At 41.4% G+C, this 23273-nt stretch overlaps 2 protein-coding genes across 2 annotated transcripts in view; one reads left to right on the top strand and one right to left on the bottom strand.

Moving 5' to 3' along the window:
- The first annotated feature begins 320 nt into the window (after window positions 1-320).
- Window positions 321-14008, top strand: LOC123230955 (serine protease 27-like). Its single transcript, XM_044657153.1, has 6 exons — window positions 321-369; window positions 5103-5129; window positions 5952-6114; window positions 11481-11752; window positions 12278-12447; window positions 13724-14008. The coding sequence occupies exons 1-6, from the start codon at window positions 321-323 to the stop codon at window positions 14006-14008; spliced, it is 966 nt and encodes a 321-aa protein (XP_044513088.1).
- Window positions 14009-21588: 7580 nt separating this feature from the next.
- KCTD5 (potassium channel tetramerization domain containing 5) overlaps window positions 21589-23273 on the bottom strand; it is an 82523-nt gene continuing 80838 nt past the window's right edge. The window contains exon 6 of the mRNA XM_044657771.1: window positions 21589-21737. Coding sequence (XP_044513706.1) covers window positions 21708-21737 — 30 coding nt within the window. The 3' untranslated portion in view covers window positions 21589-21707. The remainder of the gene's footprint in view (window positions 21738-23273) is intronic.

Below are 23273 nucleotides of genomic sequence, written 5' to 3'. Positions count from 1 at the left end.
TGCAGGGTTGGGGTCAGTCAGGGGATTCTGGTTCTGACCCTAGAAGTTCAGGGGGTTCAAGGAGGGCAGGGTCATTGAGGTGTCACCTCCTCTTCAGGAGCCTCCAGTTCCTGAAGGAGAGGCAATTGAGAGAGAACTGGGCAAACTGGTCTGGTGGCATTTCCAAGCAGGCAATCACCTCCTGGGATATAACCTCCTGCTTCATGGAGCCTGGAAGCTCAGTGCTCCCCAAACCATCCTTGCCTCACTGACCCAACTAGCCCAGAGCCCCTCCCTGAATCCAGGAGCCCTACTCTCCCAGCTCTCTGAGACCAGAAGGCATGAGGCAGCTCCAAGCCCTGGCCCTCTTCTTTCTCCTCCTTCAGTTTGGTGAGTCTTCAGAAGGTTAGAGCCCAGAATATCTGGGTTTGAAGTGGGGGGGGGCAGGGTTGAGGGTGAGTTGGAGAGTTGAACCTAAAGAAAGTGATCTGGGTATTGCAGTGCAATACAACTGGGTTCTAGTTTCCTCACTTTTTCTTTCACCCTAGTGGGTCCCCACCTCCTTTTCCTTTTCTCCAGTTATATATTTCCTTAGTTTCAATCTCATTCTCTCAATTCATTGCTGTATTTCCATGGGCCTCTTTTCCATCTTCTTTCTCTAAGTTGATTCCTGTGTCTTCTTACCTCCTTTTGATGAGCTTTCTATCTTCATTTCCTATTCTCCCTCCCAGAATATGCCATCTCTGTCTCTACTATCCATTCTTCTCCCCACTGAATATTCTTCCCCAAACTTGGACTCCATGGCAGGTAATAGCATCAGGCAGGTCCATGACTTTAGATAGTCCTGGAAGGCTTGGGGTTGTTTCTTGAGAATTTAGGAGTGTCTCTGGGAATAGAGATCACAATTTCTGGGTCTCAGAAAAAGAAAAAGACTAAGGAAAGCAACCTACCATTGCAGCCCCCACTCTGTGGGATCTTAAAGTAATAGCTCACAAGGTTATATAACATCTTATGCTTTGAAATCCTGTGAAGTGTTATTACCCCTATTTTAAAGATGAAGAAATTGAGGTTCAAAAGAGTTAATTCGCCTATAGTTAAATAGCTTGTAAGTGTTAAAGCCAGGATTTGAATCGATGGCCCACCTATGTCTAAGTTCATTGCTTTTTTTTCTGCTGTATCATGCTAAATGACTCTCCTACTCCTTATCCAAGCCTTAAATGGCTAGGATAAAAGATTTAGTCATGCTAGGGTAGACACAGGCCTGAGAGACATGTAGCTTTGCCTCCATAAAGTGTCACAGCCCTGGAGAGGAAGTAGTAGAGAGCTGGGGGAGGGAAAGATCACCATGATCTGGAGAAAACACCCTTTCCCATCTGTCATCATTCCTGAAGGAGGGTGTGAAGGTGGCAACAATAGGACCCAAGGGGCCCACAAAGAAGGGAGAGGTTCTGGTCTGGGCTTCGCCAGCCAGTATGTCAATAAGGATTGAGTAGTATTGGGGAGGGAATGGATGAGAGACAGACCTACTAGCCTCTGAATGAGGAGAGGAAAGATATATATTTAAATGCTTTTCCTTCATTTGGAAAGAGAAAGGAGAATGGGAGCCAAGAGGGAATTGGAGACTTAGGAGAGGGGATTGAGTAGGAGACTTGGGCTTGGTCAGCAGGTTGGGAGTTAGAGAGGAATGGAAAGCCGAGGTGCTCACTAGGAATATGCAGCTGAATAGAAGGTTTGGTTTAGGGGCTCACAAGGAGGATAAAGATGTAGTTCTGTAGGAGAAGACTATGAGGTTGAGGTTAAAAGATCTGATGCTGTAGGAGGGCAGGATAGTGGAGCCACATCGGAGGTTAGGAGGCACTTTAGGGGCAGCTTGGAAACAAAAAGAAAATGAGATATGGAATTAGATGACATGAGATCAAATTCCATCCCTGTCACTTATTATTGGTGTGACCTTGTCACCTTACTGCATCATCTCCTTACCGAACCTCAGTTTCCTCAGCTACAAAATGAAAGGTCAGACTAGATGGCCTTTATGGTCCCTTCCAGATGCCTTATAATTTATAGTGTAAGGAAGGGAAAGAAAGTTAGGAACTTAGATATTGTGGCCAGAGAGCAGGCTTCCAGTTTAGGCTTTGATGATATTGTGGCCACAAAGAAAAGTGTAGGAGGAGGGTGGGGTGCCAGCCTTCTCCTCTGTTTCCAACTCTCAAGCTAAGTAGGGTCAGATGGGGTTACCCTCATCAGACCAGCTTAAGGGGATGAGATCACTAGGGAGCTGAAGGACAGGACCAGGAATTAGGACTCCTGGGTTGATGGGAGGTCGTCCAAACATCTAGAGACACTCCTTCCTTTCTTGATTTTGCCTCCCCTTCCCTTGGGTGCTCTTTGCCCTGAAAATCATACTGCATTCCACTGGCCAACACACCCTTCTCTGGAAGCAGCTGCATTTCCCTGTCCCTGTGTCACCTCCCTGGGATGGGCCTTGGCCATTTCAGGCTGCAGATCAGGACTGGGGTTCAGTTTCATCATCTGGTGACTGCTAGAAGGTGTGGGGGATACATATTCTCTTGGGTGGCACTGGGAAAAGCTGCTTTGGAAATTGCACTCTTCTTTGTTGTCCTCTGCTATTAGGGATCCCAGAATCCTGTCTCCATTCTCTCTTCCTCTTCTAAGTACCTAGACCTTCCCCCTAGTCACTGGCTCTTTCTATTTGGATCTATTGTTGCAATGATAATTGCTTTTCTTTGAGATAAGTGACCATGCACCTTTTACAATCATAATAATGACAGGTAATTAGGTGTGATTGCTCTTGATATTATTGGGTAATTACTGTTATTACCAATAAGGTTAAGGAACAGTGAAATTCACCTCTTCAAGCCAAAGGCCATTGAGCCTAGGGGAAGGGCCTTGGACTGAGAGACAAGAATACTGGTGACCTGATGTCTAAAGCACTATTTTCTCCTATTCACCCCCCCAAAAAAACCCCTACATAGATAAGTTGATCCAGAACATGCCTTCTCTCTCTCTCTCTCTCTCTTGCATACACAGTTTTTCTGTGTATATGTGTTAAGTTTCCCCCATTTCCTGTCTCTAGGTTCCAATTCTTTCTTTCTCTTCTCTGAGCTTTCTCCGTCTCTTGCTATTTTGTAGGCTCCATCTATCTTATTCCTTTTCCTGAACTTTGTCCCCCAACATGACAGACAACTAATGCCAAGCCCACTGCTATATGGCAAGTTACTGTCATTGGAGCCTTTTGCAAAACAGCTGAGTGGGCAAATTTCCTATTTGCTGCCCTTCCACTTCCCTTGATTCTCTCTCTCTCTCTCTCTTCACTCTCCCAGGATCTCTATGTTGTTCCCCACTGCCCTTTAAAAAACAAACAAACCCTTGCCCTCTGTCTTAGTATCGATCCCAAGACCAAACTGCAACAAGGGTCAGGCAAACAGAGTTAAATGACTTGCCCAGGTCACAAAGTTAGGAAGTAACTGAGGCCAGATTAAAATCCAGGTTCTGGTGCTCTATTCATTGTGCTACCTGGTTGCCCCTTCCTCAATGGCCCTCAAATAGCACTTCACTTAGCCGTGCCCCTCTTCCAAAGTCTTGGGCTTTAGAATTCTCCCTCCTACTCCTTTTCCCAGTTCCCTGACATGGCTGTCTCAGCTAGATGTTAGCGGCTAACAGTTAGCCTATCAATCTGACAGTAAACTAATGGACATTAATCTGGAAGTGTAATTAGATTTTAATAGAGGACTTTGCTAACTTAAATGAATTAGTGTAATGGGTATGATAAGGCAATTTTTCAGCATAGCATTCAGGAGCTTCCTGGAACCACTGTCCACTCAGGACTAATACCATGTCTGACTTCCAAGTGTGCATCTACTCTCCTCCATTTCAGAAGCACTAGAGGTCAGCATTTCTGAAAGATTATTAAATTCTTTCCCATATTCAAGTACTCCAGTGCTTACCCTTGCCTGCCTTCCTATTTACTCCTTTTTGTCACCTGCTTGACCCATCCTATGTCCTCACCACTGTCTCCTTTACCCTTTATGTCTTCTTTTTCTATTTTCTCTCTCCTCCTCTATTCTTGTCATCCCTCCATTCCCTAGCGCCTCTATGTCCCATTTTGATGAGGGAATGTACATCTGGAGGCCCCCTTAAAGGTGCAGTGGCTTATAGTACATCCTAACTGTCCTAACCCTATACATTGAATTAATGATCTAATTATACAAATGAACTCCTGTCATGGGCCTCTCCGTTTCCTTTTGAGGCTGTTACTCAGATCCATCTGGTTGTTTTATTTGAATATCCGAGCCTGAAGACCTGGGTCACTAGTCACAAATCCACCCACTGGATACTGGGAACAGGGTGAAGTCTATGGGAAATATTGAGGCCTGGGGAAAAATTGTGACTTTATAGCTGGAAGAATTTTCCAAAGATAATTTTGAATGTTTTTGTCCTTCAGGGAACTCAGGCCTTGGAGAGAGTGGAGGTTGGTAGGAGAGTTGTGTCTGTTAATAAATAGCAGCTCATTCTTCTATAGTGCTTTAGAGATTACTAAACCTTTTTCTCACAACCCTGTGAAGTAGACAGTGTGGGAATTATTACCCCTATTTTACAGAAGAAAAAACCAGGCCCAGAGAGATAAAATTACTTGTACGTATCTACACAGCTAGTAAGTAGTAAAGGTTGGACTTGAAATTAGGACTTCTGATTCTAAATCCCAAGTTCTTTCTGGGTGACTACATTGTATCTCCCATATTCATCCAATCAAACATCTAATCGGTATTTCTTCAGTTCCTCCATGCCTAATGATTTAACTATGTTGTTTCTAATTGGCCCAAAATTTCATACTAGCAAGTTATGCTAGTTAAGCCTTGAAAGATACTTGAGGGTGGAGTTGATAATTCTGTATGGTTATGGTTGGCCCTGGGGTCAGCAGAAACCCCTTAAAAGCATCAAGGCTCCAAGCCTGGTCAGAGAATAGGAGTGAGGTATAATGCAACCAAGGATGAGAGGGGATGAGAATGTCTAGAAGACTGAAAAGAATTTTTCAGGCTGAGAATGTAGGAGAATATCCAGTGGCGATGGCTGTTGACCCTCCATTTTTGTATCTTATTTTACAGGAACAAAGGAGGCAGAATCAACTAGAGGTGAGTGACTAAAGCTCTGCCAATATTAATGGGAAAGAAATAATGTTCAAGAGCCTCAGAGTATGGGACTAAGCAGACAACTTTTATCGATAGAAGTTTTCTGTCTCATGAGAACAAGAAAACTCTGGAAACGTAAAGGGAGCAGAATTGTTTCCTTTAGATATTTTATGCATGATAATGTGACACATGAATTTGACTTGATTTGCCTTACCCCCAAAGTACAGAAAAAGAATCAGTGGGTATAAATTAGAGGAAGGTTATTTCTAATCAACATGAGGAGGAACTCAATAACTGGAGCTTTAAAACATTGGAATGGGTTACTTTAGGAGGCAAGTAATTTCACAGCAATGGAGCTTTCAAAATAAAGACTCTATAACAATTTATCAAGGATGTTGTCAAGGAGGGGGGGGATGCCTGTTTCAGGTAGATATTGGCCTAGATGACATCCACACTCGAGAATTCTGTTTCCAAACTTCTTATAATACAAGGGAGATATGGCTTTCCAAAGAGAATTAGGCATATGAGAGAAATCCTGACAGGCAAAAATAGCTAGCTAAGAAGAAAACAGAAAGAACCAAGAAGCAATTACTGAGGTCTCATGAGTGGATAAGGAAAAATGAATCCCAAAGGTGGGGAAAACTAGGCCAGAGAAAGAAAGATGGAAAGGAGAAAAACTTATGAAATTACATGAAATCTTGCAGCTCTACCCTACTATGACTATAAAAATAATAGCTCATATTTACAGTGAGAGAGACATGCATTCCACAGGACAGCAACAGCAATATCTGTTTCTCTTTTTTTTTAATCTCCTCTGCCTCACAGTTTGTGGCCAGCCACAAATGCTGAATCGAATGGTAGGAGGTGAGGATGCTCAAGAGAAGGAATGGCCCTGGCAAGTCAGTATCCAGAGGAATGGGAGTCACTTCTGTGGAGGAAGCCTTATAACGGACCAGTGGGTCATGACAGCAGCTCATTGCTTCTCTAAGTAAGGCCAAACTTCCCTTACTCCTTTGGATTTTCTTTCTTTCTAGGTTATTCTTTCATTTCAGCACCATGGATAGCACCCCCAAACCCTGGATAATCCCTTAATCTTCTAGAAGACTGGAAAGAATTTTTCAGCCTGAGAATGTAGAACATCCAGTGGCAATGGCTCTTGACCCTCCCTTCTTGTAGCTTTACACAATGCCTAGGCTGTCTAGCCAGACTTTTTTCCTATTTATCAACACCAGTAAGTCTCCCATGTTCAAATACTCAGGTACTATTTTCTTTGACTTAGTATAGATAAACAAGCACTGATAGACTTGTAAAAGAAGGATGCAAATCAGCATCAATTGACTCCAAGTTCACTGTATCAATTTGCCCATGGTATTAGCTCACAACTCGTTAGCACTTTATTATCACAAAGCAACTTCCTCACAAAATACTGCAAGGTGGGAAGTGCTTGGATGATGATGATGATTCTCACTTTATAGGAACAGAAAGAAAGGTCCAGAGAAGTAAAGTGACTTGGACCCAAGTCTCCTGACAGTCAGTTCAGTGTTTTTTCCACTATGCCAAATTACCTCACTTAGCTTACTTAATACACTGAGCTTATTAATACTTAATACAAGTCAGACAGACCCTATGATACATTGAAGTGATACAATCAGGTTTGTAATATTTACTGACACAAGGCATGTGTGTGTGAATACATATATATGTTTATAAACCTAAGAGATCAAGTTCAATTTTCTCATTTTTATAGATGAGTAAACTGAGGTTGTGACTTGCCAAGGGTCACATATGGAGTAAGGAAGATTTCTTGCAGATAATGGCTTTTAAGCTAAGCTTTAAAAGAACTCTCTGGTACCCCAGGTACAATTCCAGGCCCTCTCATCCCTAGGGCCATCATTCTTTTTTTAGTTTAATTTAATTTTTTTTTAAAACCCTTACCTTCCATCTTGGAGTCAATACTGTGTATTGGCTCCAAGGTAGAAGACTGGTAAGGATAGGCAATGGGGGTCAAGTGACTTGCCCAGGGTCACACAGCTGGGAAGTGGCTGAGGCCAGATTTGAACCTAAGACCTCCTGTCTCTAGGCCTGACTCTCATTCCACTGAGCTACCCAGATGCCCCTACCTAGGTTCATCATTCTCAGGGAGGATGTTGAAGCTGGCCATTTGTGTCTGGGCTCTTGTCCTCTTTCTTGGGCAGTCCCAGTCCTTCAGGCTTAGACTAACTCCTACTGTTGATCCTTTCCCCTTTAATTTCTGACTCTTCTTAAATCCTGTTCTCCCCGCCCCCCTTTTTTTCATTCCTCTTCTGAAGCTCTTGGCCACACCCAGGAGCCTTCAGGTGAATATTTCCCCAGTACCTTGTGGCTTTCTTTGCCTCTCCCCTTTGAAGTTTCTCAGCACCATGGACATCCCCCCAAGGCAAGCCCTACCCTGTTCTTCCTCCCTCATTCCATACCCAAAACCATAGATCTTCTTCTATCCAATTCTCATAAAAGGCTCTTAGGAGGTATAGCAGGAAAGGTTATATAGTTCACCAAATCCAACCTCCTCATTTTATAGATGAGGTAAGATAGTCTTAAGCAAAAATGGGAAATAACGTGAAACTCATATTTCTGTAGTGATTTAAAAATTACAAAGCATTTTACCCACTTTAGAGGGACCTGGAAAGTTATGATTTGTCTGTTGTGTGTCCGTAAATATTAGGGTCTAAAATGGATCTTAGCCAACATGTCTCCAAATGAACTGCATCCCACAGAAAAGGACTTGGGATCCCTTCTACCCCCTCAGGTGCTCAGGATGCCTACTATGCCTACACATCCACCTGTGGTGGTCCTCTGTCCTGGGAGACCACAATCATAGGAAATGGAGATTTCCAATTTTATAAATCACATAGAACTACAGTTTTCAGAGTTTGAAGGGACTTGTGCTGCTGCATCTGAATAAGGGGGTTGGACCAGATGATCTCTGAATATTAGACAGGTTAATTTCTTGCTATGGATCAATAATGAATTATTGGCAAAGCTGAAACTTTCATTTGGATGTACAGTCCAGAGTTCTCTCCCATGCTCTATACCTCTGGGTATTGTGTTCCCAAATTCTCTCTTCTCTTCATTTTCCTTAAGAAAACAATGTCACACTAAGCTGAGAGTAACTGATAAACTCTCTTACAGTTGTATTCATTATAAATAAATTCCTGGAGAGGAATTTTTTTAAACGAAAAGAAGTCCACCACAAATGGTGGAATTTCAGGCATAATTATCAGAAAAGAGAGATGTTTAGGAAATTTATATCATGGGTAACAATCTACCCCTCTTATCAGTGAGATGCAATGGAACTGAGCATGGGATTGAAAAATAGTCATTTTGAGTTCTAGTCTCAACCTCACCCTGGCTTTGAGTAATCTCCTTTGAACAAGGAAGATGTTGGATCATAACTCTGATGAAATGTGAATTTAGGAACCAAAGAAGTAAACTGTGATGTAGTGCATAAGAGTGCCAGATCTGCTGTCAGAAAACCAACAAGAAAGAATTGATTGCTGAAGTAGAAACAATGGGAACTTGAGGGGAAGTGACCACTATCTCAGAACTCATGACTGAGGAGGTGAAGAAAACCCAGGTATAATCCAGTACGTATCAAAAATCAGAGAGCAGACTTCAAAGAAAGATTAAGTAGCACTCCATGGACTAAAATTCTAGAGAGAAAATCCCTCCAGAAGGAATAAGAAGCTTTCACAAATGAAATTATGAGAACTCCTTCTACAAATAACTCCAATGAGGAAGAAAAGAGACAATTGGTGAAAGAGATTTATGGTGATTAATCTACAAGGAATTAATCAACTAAGTTAGATTTTAAAGAGACACGTATAGAAGACAGAAGAAAAAGATAAAGAAAGTTGGATATAAAACTGTGACACAATCCTATAAGAATGTCAGGTGGGCTATAATTCACTGTTTCTAATAGAGGGAAGATACTACATAATAGAGCATTCCTTGTACTGGAGAGAACAGAACCAAACTGGCTAATAGAGTCAGAAACTAAAGATAACAAAGAAGTTAGTAAGAGAGTAGAGAACTACTTTGAGTTTGTCACAAGTTAGGTGGATTATACTCCAGGACATTGAAAGGATTAGCAAATGTGACTGCTAAACCACTCTGTGATATCTGAAAAGTGGTAGAGAACAGGTGGAAGTGTCATAGAACTGGGGAGGGAAATATTACCTTAATCTTGAAAACTGAAAATGCAGCTTGCAATCTACGCACCATACAGCTTAACTCCTTACAGACTCCTGACAAAATTCTAGGACTCCTTATTAAAAGGATTGTTAGTGAACATCCAGAAGAGAAAGCAATGATCACAGATTGCAGTATGGCTTCACCAAAAAACAGGAAATGCCAGATTAACCTCATTTCCTTTTTATTTTTTGTATTGTTTCTGACAATGTTGCTACACTGGTAATGTCAGCTGAATACTGTAGTTTCTCTAAACTTCAGCAATGAATTTTGCAAAGACTCTGATGCTATCATTGTGGATAAGGAAGAGAGGCATAAGCTGGATGACAGCTGAATTTAGTGAATTCTAAGTGAATTTAGAATTAGTTTAATGTCCAAAAGAAGCCATTATTGGTTCAATATCAACTTGAAAGGAGTTCTCTATTGGTATATAGTAGGTGCTTAATAAATGATTTCTGATCGTTTGGTAGGGTATCCTGTGCTGTTTGATATTTTTATCAATAGCTTGGATGGAGGCATACATAGCTTGCTTACTTATCCTGTTTGTTGTTGTTCAGTCACTTTCAGTCATGTCTGACTCTTCAAGAGCCAATTTGAGGTTTTCCTGGCAACAAAACTGAAGTGGTTTGCCATTTCCTTCTCCAGCTCATTTTATAGATGAGAAAACTAAGGGGAATAAAATTAAGTGACTTGCCCAGGGTCCAATATCTAGTTAAGTGTCTGATGCCGGATTTGAACTTGGGTCTTCCTGACTCCAGGCCCAACATTCTATCCACTTCACCACTTAGCTGTCCACATTGTCTTTGTAGATGATGTAAACTGGGAAGGATAGGTAGCATGTAGAATGACTGCCTCTGGATGCAACAAGGATCTCAGCAAACTAGAATAATAGAACAGATCTCACATCAAATAAATTTTAATAAGATAAACATAAAATCTTACGCTTGAGTTAAAAAAAGATCAGTTTCACAAGTATCACAAAGGGGAGGCATGGAAAACACAAAATAGCCTGAAAAAGAGAAAGAGGTTTTAATGAACTGCAAGTTCAGTATGAATTAAAAGTAGAATAATGCAGCCTAAAAAGTTAATACAATGTTAAGCTGTATTAAGAGAGGGATAGTGTCCAGTACAATGAAGGTAATAGTCACACTATGCCTTGCTTTGGTCAGATCACACCTGGGGATTGTGGCATTTCTAGGCATCCCATTTTAGGACAGACACTGATAAGCTAGAGAACAACTAGAGGATAACCAAGATGGCAGAGGTCTCAAGAATCATTTGAAATATCTGGGAAAACTAATTTTGGAGATAAGAAAATTTGGGGAACATATGATAGCTATCTTCAATTATCTGAAGGAGTGTCATAGGAAAGATTAACTTTGTTCTGCTGGATTCGAGAGCAGATCTAGGAGAAAAGCGTAAAAAAAATCAAAGTTGCAGAGAGGTAGATTAAGGCTTGATGAAACAATTTCCAAAGAACTAGGCTTGTCCCAAAGTGGAACAGGATGCCTCAGAAGATAATGGGTTCCTCTTCACAGGCAGGGAGGGTCTTCTTTTGGGAATGTTGCACAAGTGTTATTCAGTCGGTATAATTTGTATTCTACTCCCCTTTTCAATCTGGGATTCTATAATCTCTATTTTAATTCTAGCCCTTCTCTAAGGGTGGCAGTGATAGCAAAAGAAAACATAGAATCATACAGCCCAAGTTCAAATCTTAGCTAACTACTTACCTCTTGTTCAACCCTGAGCAAGTTGCCCAACATCTCTAAGTTTGTATTTCCATCTGCAAAATGAAGAGATTGGACCAGAGGACCTCTAAGGCCCTTTCCAGTTCTACACTGATGATTCTACGAAAAAGCACTGAATTTGGAATTTGGCCCTGGGTACAAATCTGTGCTCTGTTATTTATTTTCTGTGTGACCTTGAATAAGTCACTTAATCTCTCTGGGCCTGTTTCTCTATAAAATGAAGAAATAGCTTAAATGATCTCTCCCCTTTAACTCAAACCCATGGTTGTCCTATGCAGTCCCTCCTCCTTCCCCTCTCCTATGTGATGACTATGTTTACCATCAGGATGAACCTTCTAGTTACTTACTGTTTGATCTTGTCTTTTTCTTCCTCCATCAGTACCTCAGAAACTTCCCTGTACAAGGTCCTTCTAGGGGCCCGGAAGCTGGTGAATCCTGGGCCTCATGCCATATATGCTCGAGTAAAAAGGGTGGAAAGCAACCCCCAGTATCAGGGCATGGCTTCCAGTGCTGACGTGGCCCTGGTCCAGCTGGAAGCTCCAGTAACCTTCACTGACTACATCCTGCCTGTGTGCATTCCTGACCCTCAGGTCAAATTTGAGGAGGGGATGAACTGTTCGGTCACAGGCTGGGGCAGTCCCAGTGAGCAAGGTAAACTGGGGAAAGAGGCAACTAGATTGGAATATAGGAAGGAAATCTGGGGGCCCAGGGAGAGGACTAGAACCAGAAAGAGAATGGTATACCTGCAATCAAATAAACTGAAGCAGAGAGAGAAAACAAATAGCATTAAAAAACTTCAAGAAATTAAAAGATGCTTTCCAAGTTCTAATTTCTCTCCCTATCTTGGCATTCCCCTGGGGTCTAATTGTCAGTAGTCCATAAATTGAACAGCAGTGAGATTGCAAAGGTCTCATTATTAGCTTGAAGACAGGATGGTAGGCAACCAAGATGCACAATCTTTGAGACCATCTTCCAAATGAACTCCTCTTCTTCCTCACCCCACATTTTAAGTGAGATGAGAATTTGGAAAAGGCAGGCACTAGGATGATGAAAGAGTTGGGGGAAATAAGAGAAAGGAAGCTAGTAATCAAAAGAGGTGGTGTTCATGTGCTGGGGCCTAGGTGTGGGATATTATGTGGAAAACTTTGTCAAAGTGCTAGGTCTTCCTCCCTCTAGATAACCTGCCTAGTCCCCGAATTCTACAGAAGTTGGCCGTGCCCATCATTGATACACGGAAGTGCAACCTCCTCTACAGTAAGGACTCAGAGCATGGGGTGCTACCCAAAACCATCCAAGATGACATGTTGTGTGCTGGTTACGCAGAGGGGAAGAAAGATGCTTGCAAGGTATGGCCCTATATACCTGGGGCTTGCCCATGGGCCAGAAATTGAGAGGGATCATGGTTGGGTGGCAGGTTCAGCCCTCGGTTCCTAATACTGAATAAGCATTATGTAGAGATCCTTAAGTCAAACAAGTTAGGGTGGTGTAGGGAAAGAAACTGGGAGCTGGAAGCTCTGTATGGGAATCTTTGTATGGGGCTTGGTTCTTCCACTGAATCACTATGTAACTGTTATTAAGTTATTCCCCTTTTTTTCTTTTTATATTTTGTTTGTTACATTTAAATACCCAGTTAACTTTCTCCTTCCCCTCCATCTGTTTTATCTCTAAAAACGGGGAGGTGGAAAGAATGACACTGAAGTTGTCAACCCAGGTGACTAGAAATACTATTGTCCTTGTAAGAGATAGGGCAGTTCTGAAGAGGGGTAGGTTTGAGGGGAAAGAACCGAGAGCTGTTTTGAGACATCGAGCTTCAGCTCATAATGTCCAATATGCAGTTGATTGAGCTGTGTTCATCATTGAGTATGTGTTCATCATACAACTAGTAACTGAGGTGGAAGTTAAACCTGGTTCTTCTTGACCCCAAAACTAGTGCGTAAATCTGATCCCTGAGTTTGGAGAGTGCCAACTTAGTGGGAGAGACAGGACACAGAGTCACACAGGGCAGATTGTGCAGCAACAGGGGACACTACGAATTGGGGTTGGTGACAAAAACTTGGGAGTAGGAAAGCTTCCTGGAGTACATGCTTTGAACCTTTAGGGAAGGGCTTTAAGCCCTTTTGGAAGGTTGGTAGGAAGGAGAGAGAGGAGGAGAAGGGTTGGAGGTACAATGGAAGAGAGGGAAGGGGGAAGAGAAAAAGGCGATAAAGAAGGTAAGGAAAAAGGAAGAACGAAGAGGAAGTAAAGAGAGTGAAGGAGAGAACAGCTGCAGATGAGCTTAGAGACAAAGAGACTGGGTTTATGATATCACTTTGGGCCCGGAAGCAGCTAGGTGGCTCAGTGGATAATGCTGGACTTGAAATCAGAAAGATCTAGTTCAAATCTAGCCTCAGACACTTAATTGGTTGGCTGACTGGGGGCAAGTCACTTGTTTGCCTCAGTTTCCTGACCTGCAAAGTGGTTACAATAGCATCAACCTCAAAGGGTCATTGTAAGGATTAAAGGAGATATTTGTAAAGGGGGCTTTCCTTAGCAAGGGTGCCTGGCTCACAGTGAATGCTTTATAAATGCTTATTCTTTTCCCCTTTGAGAATGCCTAAACATGAGTTTTGCTTCCTGCTACAGGGAGACTCTGGGGGACCCTTGGTTTGCCACATTGGTCATTCATGGCTCCAGGCTGGAGTGATCAGCTGGGGAGAAGGATGTGCCCGCCGTAACCGCCCAGGAGTCTACATCCGAGTCACTTCCCACCATGCTTGGATCCACAGGATTATCCCAGAACTGCAGTTCAAAACTGGCTTCAACAGGAAGAGAGGGCCCCGGGGCCAACAGACTTCCACTCCAAGCTTTGCTCCTTGCCTGGCTGCCCACACCTTGCTACTCAGTCTCATTGTTCTGCTCACCTTTTGAGTTGAGTAAGACCTACCTGGGCCAGGGCAAAGGCCAGACAACAGAGGCACTGGCCACCTGACTGCTTGCCCATGCTTGGCCATGGGAATGTGAATTGGAAGAGGAATCTGTCTGGAAACCTCAGAGCCCAAACATTGAAGTTGGTGAAAAGGACCATATTCCTGTTCTACTAGGATCATACTCCCTAAGGGCAGGCTGGCACTGCAGGGAGTACCCAGGGCACCATCTTCCCTTCACAAGTCAACACTGTATATTTGTAAATATCCCTTCTGTTCCTCATAAGCCTAGTTTTTATTATATTAACCCATTAATAAAGCCTATACTGTCCATTCCTAAATGCATCAGTTCACAGGGGTCAGGACACCTGGGATCTAGGGAGGGAATTGAGAAGAGGAAAAAATCATTTGCTCAGGGTTCTGGATGACCTGGAGCTATAGGAGAAAGCTACGGCGTGAAAGCAGAAGCAGCTGTGCTGGGAAAGGGTGAGGGAGGTAAAAGTACTCTACTTAGGGAGCCTGAAGATTTGAGTGTGAGTTTAACTTCTACTACTGGCCAGGTGTGTGGCTGTGGGCAGGACATTGTCCTTCTGTACCCCTTTCATCATCTGTAACTCATAGGTCAGTTGTGAGAAAAGTGCTTCATAAACTTTGAAGCACCAAAGAAATGCGATTTATTATTATTACTATTATTTGGGAGAATCACTATTACTTAAGAGTCAGAATCAAAGAGAAAGAAATTGTAGAACAGCATTTTTGTGTCAGGACTCCTGGGTCCTAGGAAGAAGTGCAGATCCTACAAGGAACTGGAAAACAAGACACTGGTTTCTTGAGGGGATTGGAGATGTCTTAAAACCTCTCTGCAAGTCACATGCCCCAAAGGGTGATTCAGTGGCAAGCCAAGTTGTCAACAGCTGTCACCTGGGAATTCCTCTTGAGGGAGGAACCCTGAAGAGAGCCCTAGGTGGTGACCGGATATATGGAAGAGGGCTGGCCCTCCAGCAAACAAAAGGCTCTGGGGTGGGACCTAGAAGGAACTGAACAACAGGCCTCAGTTCTTCCATCTGTAAAGTAAAATTGGAAGAGGAAAGATCTTGAAGGTCCTTCCAACACTGATTTTTTTTCACAGGGCATACAGGGAATAGGAGGTGGCAGCAACGGGTGAATTTATGGGTGGGGAGCATGTTGAAGTCAAACTTGGCCAACATCACAAACCCACTCTAATTAATGACCCTTTGGCCCACTGCCATTTTTCCTGGGTTTACCCCTCAAAAGCACTATGGCTAGTTGTTTGGTTCTTCTGTTCCTATCCCATTCCATTTTGCAGGATGTCACTAAAGATAAGAATCCTCTTTTCTGAAATCCCACCCAATAACTTCATGATGATTCCTAATACATGAAGGACTTATGGGGGAGATGGGGTTAATAATTAGAATCCTCCCACAGTAGAATAGGTCATCCCAGGAATCCAGGTTTATTGACATCCAAGTGTGTACTCTTCCCATCACACACTATCTGGTAGGGATCTTACCTCTTAAGTTACTTCATTCCAAATCCCAAATTTAACTGATGATAAAACATGATTTGCTTCTACCTTAGCTCCCAAGTTCTGCCTCTACAAAATCTCTAACCTCTGTGTTGTTCCCCAAATGCTGGTTTAGGTCTTTACCTCTTTCTTGCCTAGATGACTATGACAGGCTCCCTTCCCAGCTTGATGTTCTCTCTGAATGTTAGACATATCAAGTTTGAATATGACACTACTCACATCTTAAATTGTTATTCCATTATTGGTCCACATTTATCTATTATTAGACTGTGAGCTCTTTAAAAACCAGTGACCAGCTTTTTTCATCCTTATATCATTCACTGCTAGCACAATCCTCAACAAACATTAGCCATTTAATACATTTGTCAAACAGACAAAACTCTCCCAAGGCTTTGGCTTGCACCCCTCGGACACAGAGGCTAACGAAATGACAAATGTATTCCAGTTGTATAAGAGTTGCTGACCTTCATTTGTGGAAGGAAATTTCTCCTCTGTGGAGCTGATTGTGCTTAATTAAACCACTGGTCTGGACAATTCACTAATTTTTCCATGAAGCTTACTGCTGTCTTTGACACCGTTTCCCAAGTCCATCTTCCAAACTAGGCTAAAAGCACTGTGTGGGCACAGCCTCCCTTCTTTAATATTCCCCATGGTGCCCAGAATAGTGCTGAACAAGTGGCAGGTCTTCAAGAAGGGCTGGCTGAGTAAAAACAGGTAAGGACGCAAGAGATGGAATAAAAATATTTTCAGATCAAGCCAAAGTTTTAAAAGGGAAAACAGGTTTATTTCATGCAATTTACAATACACAATAAGCTTAGTGTTATGAAAAGGAGGTTAAAAAACACCCACACATTTTGTCATATATTTGTTCTGGAAACAATGGATAGCCACCTTCCTTCTTTGGATGAAAGAGGAAGCCCTAGGTAAGGTTCCCTCCCAGACTCTTCTGGGTAGGCTGCTTAGATACAACTTTCCATGTGCACTTTGCTGCTGCTAAGTTTAACCTTGATGCAACTTTAAAGCCCAGGAGCCAGAGCCAACTCTTGGCTCCAATAAGAGTGCTTATTGGCTGCAATAAGAACACTTTAAAGAGAGTGAAATGAAGACTGTTATTGCTAATTTGCTAGCTGGGAAATAAAATATCACAGACATAACCTCAGGAAGGTGGTGGGCACTGAGAACACAGCCAAATGGATAATTTTATCCCTGGCAAACCAATAAAGAGGACTGGAAGGCCCATGGGAAAAGCCTCCAAATCCATGCCCCTGGGACCAGCCCAAATAAAGACAAGTCTTAACTAACTGAGCAGTCTTGTCCAGGAGCAGCAGCTCAGTGACCTTTGGGAAAGGAAAGAAAAGAGTAGTCAGAAACATATACATCCCTTTCCAGTGTCCCCATAGTTTGGACCAAGGAAATGGTCCACATACTTGGGGAACTGCTGCTCCACTAGTCAGGGCTGAACTTGTGCATAAGTATCTTGGCCAGATCTCCAAAACAGAGAAAGAGAACCAAGTAAAGAAAAAAAGTGCCCGGCCCCTCTCACAATCACAATTTAGACCTTCAAGAGGAGGTGCCTTGAAAATGGTTAATGTTTCAGACCAATCACTCCACAGTGGCAATTCTAGTAGTGACAGTGTCAAAGTACTAAGTCCTGAGGAGTAGCTCAGAACTTAAAGCCAATCTGGAGGCTCCAGGATTGGTTTAATCAGAAGGGATAGGGGGGAGAAATGGTATAGGGAAAAGGCACCACCCCAATCTTCTCACCTCTTACCTGAAATTCAGACAGGTTGAAGTGACAGATACTCAGAAATGGAGGGAAGGAAGAGGAAAAAAGAGGGACAGAGAGGGAAGAAGGCAAAGAGATTCCCCCCAATGACCCAAGGACAGTGGCATCAATAAATCAGACCCTACGGGGACCTAGCCTTCCCCAAGGGCATGTGCATCTGATCCAAAGTTATTGGGTTTTGTCTTTTTTTTTTTTTTTTAAAAGGCAGCAGCTACTCTTTCAAAATAAGTTTGAGCACCATTTCTAATTATAGACAGACAGACACACAGTCCCCAAAGACAGACCCAGAAGGTGTTAGCCCTTAGCATTTTCCACCACAGTAAAAGTGCGGAGTTCCTTAGAACAGATAACAACAAAAGTGAAACAACAACTAAAAAACCCCACAATGGTGCAGAATTAGCCCTTTGTAATCCCAGTCAGGTGGAAAGGCCAAAGTTGTTGCCAGGGCAGTTGGACCCAATAGGCAACTGCTGCTGAGGAAGGGAGTCATTGGAGACTGGTGTTAGCCAGCAAGTAAATTCTAATGTGGGGAACACAGTGATGACAACTGTTTTTCTGAGTGCCCTTTGGACACATGAGATCCCTATTTCAAAGCATGTTCAAAGCATTAACCCATTTCTTTTCCAAGTGGTTTCTCAAAAATAAGGAACAGCCTTTGAAATAAAGGCCAAATTATCATTCCTGAGTTAAGTCCCAGAACTGATAAGGTACTGACATCTTCCTCTCTGAAAAGGTTTAGCTCTCTGTTCCCCTCCTTCCCACCTGCTCTGACTTCAGCTTCTGTGCAATTAGGGCCAGAAAATAAAGAATTCACTCTAGAGCAATAGGGTGGTATCAGAAGCACATCTTAAACTCCCATTCTTCTCTAGTTGCAGCAGCAGCAGCAGCAGCAGCAGCAGCAGCAGCAGCAGCAGCTCTGTAGTTCAAGCTCTGAAGGAAATTTGACCCTTTGGACTGCTGGACTGGACAACCAGTATGAAATCAGTTAAGATTTTCATGGACGGAAGAAAATTAAAGGGGCAACAAAATTTGACCAACAATTCTGAGAAATATCCCTAGACTCTTAGCGGTCACATTTGTAACCTTGACTCTGGGAGGAAAAGCTACAGGTTAATTGGTTTTTCATGGAATTTTAGGGAAAATTTTTCAACTGATGGTATAGAATTTCCTTTAGTAGCTTTTCCACTAGTTTATATAGTAGACATTGAATGAGAATTTATACTCTTACTGGAGAGTTTGGGGGGGGGGGGGAAGAATCTATTACCCACAGCTAGACAGAGAGGATTAACCAATGCAGATCAGACACCAGTAATTTTATAGCATAATACTCTTCTGACTTCAAGATAGTGGCAGGTGTGGAAATTCTAACAGTCTTTAGAGCAACAAGCCAGCTGCACATGGCAGGCCTCCTCTGGAGGGAGCCATTTGTACCTGGTCTCAGATACAAGATTTCAAAAACACAATGAACAAAACAGTTATTAGAGGAGGTCCCTGGGAGTTCTAGGTGGAAAACCCTAGCCTAAGGTCTGACTTCATGGGCCATGAGATTCTTTGCTACTTAAGTAAGGGAAAATAGGCATTTTTTCAAAATTCTTTCAAATGGGTTGTCTAGAAATTTCCCATGAAACTTGGGAAATCATCATTTATAGTTATCACTTTTATTTTTAGCCAAAGAAAGAGACAGACATAACAATAATTACTTTATGAGGTATCAGTAAAATTTCATTTTAAAATGGTGCTCCTTTCTCCCCAGTGCAGGGGAATAATGGAGGCAAAAAGGCAAGAAATGCCATCGGGAGAAGCAAATGAACAACAGCAAAATATTCCAGTATAAAGTCACTCCATAAAGGAAATTCTTCAGTTCTGGATTACTTTGCAAATTCTACTTCCAAGAAATCTGCAAGCTTTCTTCCTAGTGCTCTCTCTTTCTCTTTCAGGCCTACTGGCTATATAGCCAGTCCTGAAAAGTCACACACAACAGTTGCTCAGTCAAAAGAAAGGAATTACAATACCTTTCTTGTGCAGTCATTGGAATGTGGATGACAAGAGGCAGGCACTAAGCAATCCTTACTCCTGGGAACCATGACTCTTGCTCCCTACGGCAAATAAAACCAAGCCAAGAAATAGAATGCTGAGCTTACTCTGCATGGCTCACAAGAGCAAAACCAATGCCTTTATGGGGGCAGAGGACGCTGTAGCCCATATCTAGAGCTCTATGTAATCAATCTCTAGCCCCAGATGCTTACCCAGGGACTTTGGCAGCAGAGACTTTTAGATGCAGTTTAAGACACTAACAGCTGTTATGCTTATCTGTAAATATACACTATTATTTGCTATTTTCATGGGGAAACTTAGGCATTAAACTTTAAGCTGATAAAATATGGATACCTAAAAAAGTATAAAAGTATAAATATCCCATTTAGAATAAATTTTAGTTAATTAAGTCTCAATATTAAAAAAAAAAAACCACAAACCTTTCTTCTCAATATCACTAATCAAAAGAATGCTAAGCGGCTAGCAGCTTCCTGCAGAGAGCATGTCCAAATGGAAAAACATACTACAAAATCCTTCCATGCCTCAGCTGGGTGTAAAAAAAAAATAGCCTGTTGCTAAACCTGTTTTATAAGAAATATTTTTGTTTTTGTTTTTTTACAAACAGTTTAAGCCAAACCTTTTTAACAATAACATACAACAAACTTTATAAAAAGGGAGGTTAAGTCCTCGATGCTCAAGAACTTTGTTGAACATGTCACTGGCAAGAGGAAGGGGTAGAGGCAACATTTCAGGAAATATTTTGAAATGCAACAATTGTAAAAGCCTTAAAATTCTAGACATCCTCCAAAGTGTAAATGTCAGCAATCCTGAGGGTCAGTTTTCTTATACCTTCCCTTTGAAACAGTTGTCAACCAGGAGCAGAGTTTGCTCATTCTAGATAATCACATCTCTACCTTACCAAACAGAGCTTTAGAAAACTAGTTTCGCACTACTACTTGAGTTAAATCTGTTTAAAAGGCATGCTAACAGATTTTTTAAAAGAACACTAAGAGCTCCAATCTCATGTAAGGCTAGCATATCCTGGTTCTGGTTTTCTGTGAGATCTCTAATATCCCTATGATTCTAGAGAGAACTGCATAGTTTTTCAAAGAAAATGAAAGAGGAAGAGAGAGACATATGATGCACTGTAAACATCCTGAATTTTCAATTCAATCCAGATTTTAAACTCAAGAAATCAGGTGAAAATCTGTGCAAAACACCTCCCCAATCCCAATGGAGATCACAAGGATGACAAATGCATTGACAGAGGTTAACAATGACCACCAAGCAGTCTATATAATTTTAGGCAAAACTTGTACCTCTCATTAGATCAATTAACCTAATCCAAAAAATCCTCAACACTTTTAGGCATTTCTAGAAAGTAAAAACAGGAACATTTGGTAAATGAGCTATCCTTTTTTTTTTTTTTGCTTTTTTTTTTTTTTAAGGAAAAAAAGGGGGGAAGAGGGGGAAATAGGGCAGAGAATACAAAGTTTTCTTAGCTGGAAAGTATTTATTAAGAAATTTTGTTTTTTTCCTAATCCAACATTTAGCTGGGATGGAAGCTTAATTTTTCTAAGAATCAGTTACTAAGATAAGAGGTCTTCAGGATGTAGTGACAAAAAGAATCTTCTCTTATTAGGAGCTTCCCTTTGAAGAAAAAGGTAAACTCCCAACTAAATGCATGCAGTAAGCCTGGATGGCTGAGCCTAGCCAGCTTTCTACTTGTATGTTCCTGCTGCCTGGTGTTGACCATATTACTTTCTGATTTCATTTGATCTCCTAAAAGCTTGGATGGGGTGACCAAACAGTGTAAGACAGTAAATTGGGGCTGACAAGCATTTCCTAACAATGAAGGCCCCAAATGTCTGCATTTAAGGGTTGTAATATGTAGCACCAAGTACATTGTCTTTTAAACTATCCTCAATGATTAATACCAAAGGAGAAAAAAAAAAAAGGTTAAAAAAAATCACTTCACACTGATCATTATAGGATCTTTCTGCCCCATTCCTGCATAGACAGACCTGGGGAAGAATTCAGGGTGTGTGCTTGTTCCACCCAGGGCCAGTCCTGCCATGTGCCAGCAACAGGCTGGAAACAAACATTCTCCAAGTATTCTGCCAAGGAGTAATTTCTTCACATTCTCTCAGCCAGTCAATTCTGTCTTATGCTATACCCAATGGGCCCACAAAAAAAGATTCAAATTCAAACCCAGATCTCAATTGAAAATTGTCTAAAGCAGGTTTCTTCTTACAGCCAAGCCTCTTCAACATGGCAATTCATTGTATTTTGGGAGGAAAAAAAGTAAAAATTCTTCAGCTCTCAATACTGTGGTCTTCACATCCTGGAACCCCTCTCTTGCAAAATCTGAAAGATAACAAATGCAGAGTGAAAAATCAGAAAAAATTTACAAAAAATTTGAGGGCTTGTCTTCAGAAGGCAATCACTTAGCTGGCAGCCCCCTAAAAAGCAACCAAGCTCATTGAGCTTCTTGGAGAGCCAAACGAAGTGCTTAAAGGAAATAAAGAACAGGTGGTGGATAGGGTACCTCCATAATTCTTAAATAACTATGAGGAGCTCCTAAGCAGAGCTAAGAGAGCTAGTAAATTATTAGAAATGACATTACGATATTTCTATCAGCCATGATCACTGTCATATTATGGAAACCCACAAACTGGACATCACAATGTCCTCACCTTCCCAGGGTTACTTCAATATAAAAACACACAAACACCCCACACCCTCTACCATCTCTTGGACATTTAAATGTGAGGAACTACCCTAAGAAAAATAAAAACCACAGATTTGGACAAGCAGCACCACTTGCAAATCCCTACCTCTGCTATCAAAAGCATTTCTGGCCTTTGAAACATTACTTATTTCAATACCATATATAGCCTATGCAATTTCACATGGTATTTAAAGACCAATGATTTCACAAAGAGAAGAATTGTCATCTGATATTGTCTGAGTCAGGCTTGGCTTATCTCATTTTATCCAAACTAAGAAGAAACTACTAGTGAACTGTTAGGTGGATATGAGGAAATATAATTCCCTGAATTTGGTGGGGTATGGTTCAATTAAAAGACTGATATGTCTGATTATGATCCATTGTCTGATGTAGAACATATTACTCAGCTAATTTCCATTATTGTTCTAAGTCATGAAGGGTGACAGAATGGGATCTGAAGCCTGGTCAATGTGAAGACCTAAGGCACATCAGGCTCCCTGGTTGTACTGGTTAATCTTATGACATTTCTTTTTAAAATTTTAATTAGTTATCCATGCACAAGAGAAATAGCTGATAAATCCAAAAGATGCTATTTTCTTTGGTTAAAAATGGAAATATCACCAACTTTGAGTAAAAGCAATATTTCTAATTAAAAATTCTAACACATGTTGGAACAGCTACTGTAAAGCTGAAAAGCCTTAGGCAAAAGCACTTTCTGAGACAATGGTGCTTCTGCACCAAAAAAGTCTGTACTAAAGACTAATAAGTTATTTATAGTCAATCTGTGAAGGCTGAAACAATGTTACAATGCAGATGTCTGTATAACTAAATGTATACATTAAGAAATATCCAGGATCATAACTTTTACTATATTTGAATTGCGCTTTTTGCTGAGAGATGTTTATGAAAGTTGCTGTAAGAATCTATACAATCAGGAAAGTACCTGTCTTTGTACATATTTAATTGTTCTCTCTTTTATAAAGTGTCTGGATACATAATTCTCACATGAAACCTGGTTCTCATATTGTTTCATAATGTTTTTGCTATATTTGATTCGTGCTATTCTATTTGTGACCTTTTTCCAGTGGGGGGAAGGGGCAGAGAGATCATACTTTATGTTGCCTCAAAGCTACTGGGCTTTATAGGTGTTCAATTTGCCATCATATACATCA

This window comes from Gracilinanus agilis, chromosome 1, assembly GCF_016433145.1.
Source record: "Gracilinanus agilis isolate LMUSP501 chromosome 1, AgileGrace, whole genome shotgun sequence".
Classification (NCBI taxonomy): Eukaryota; Metazoa; Chordata; class Mammalia; order Didelphimorphia; family Didelphidae; genus Gracilinanus; species Gracilinanus agilis.
This window is presented reverse-complemented; position numbering and strand designations above follow the sequence as displayed.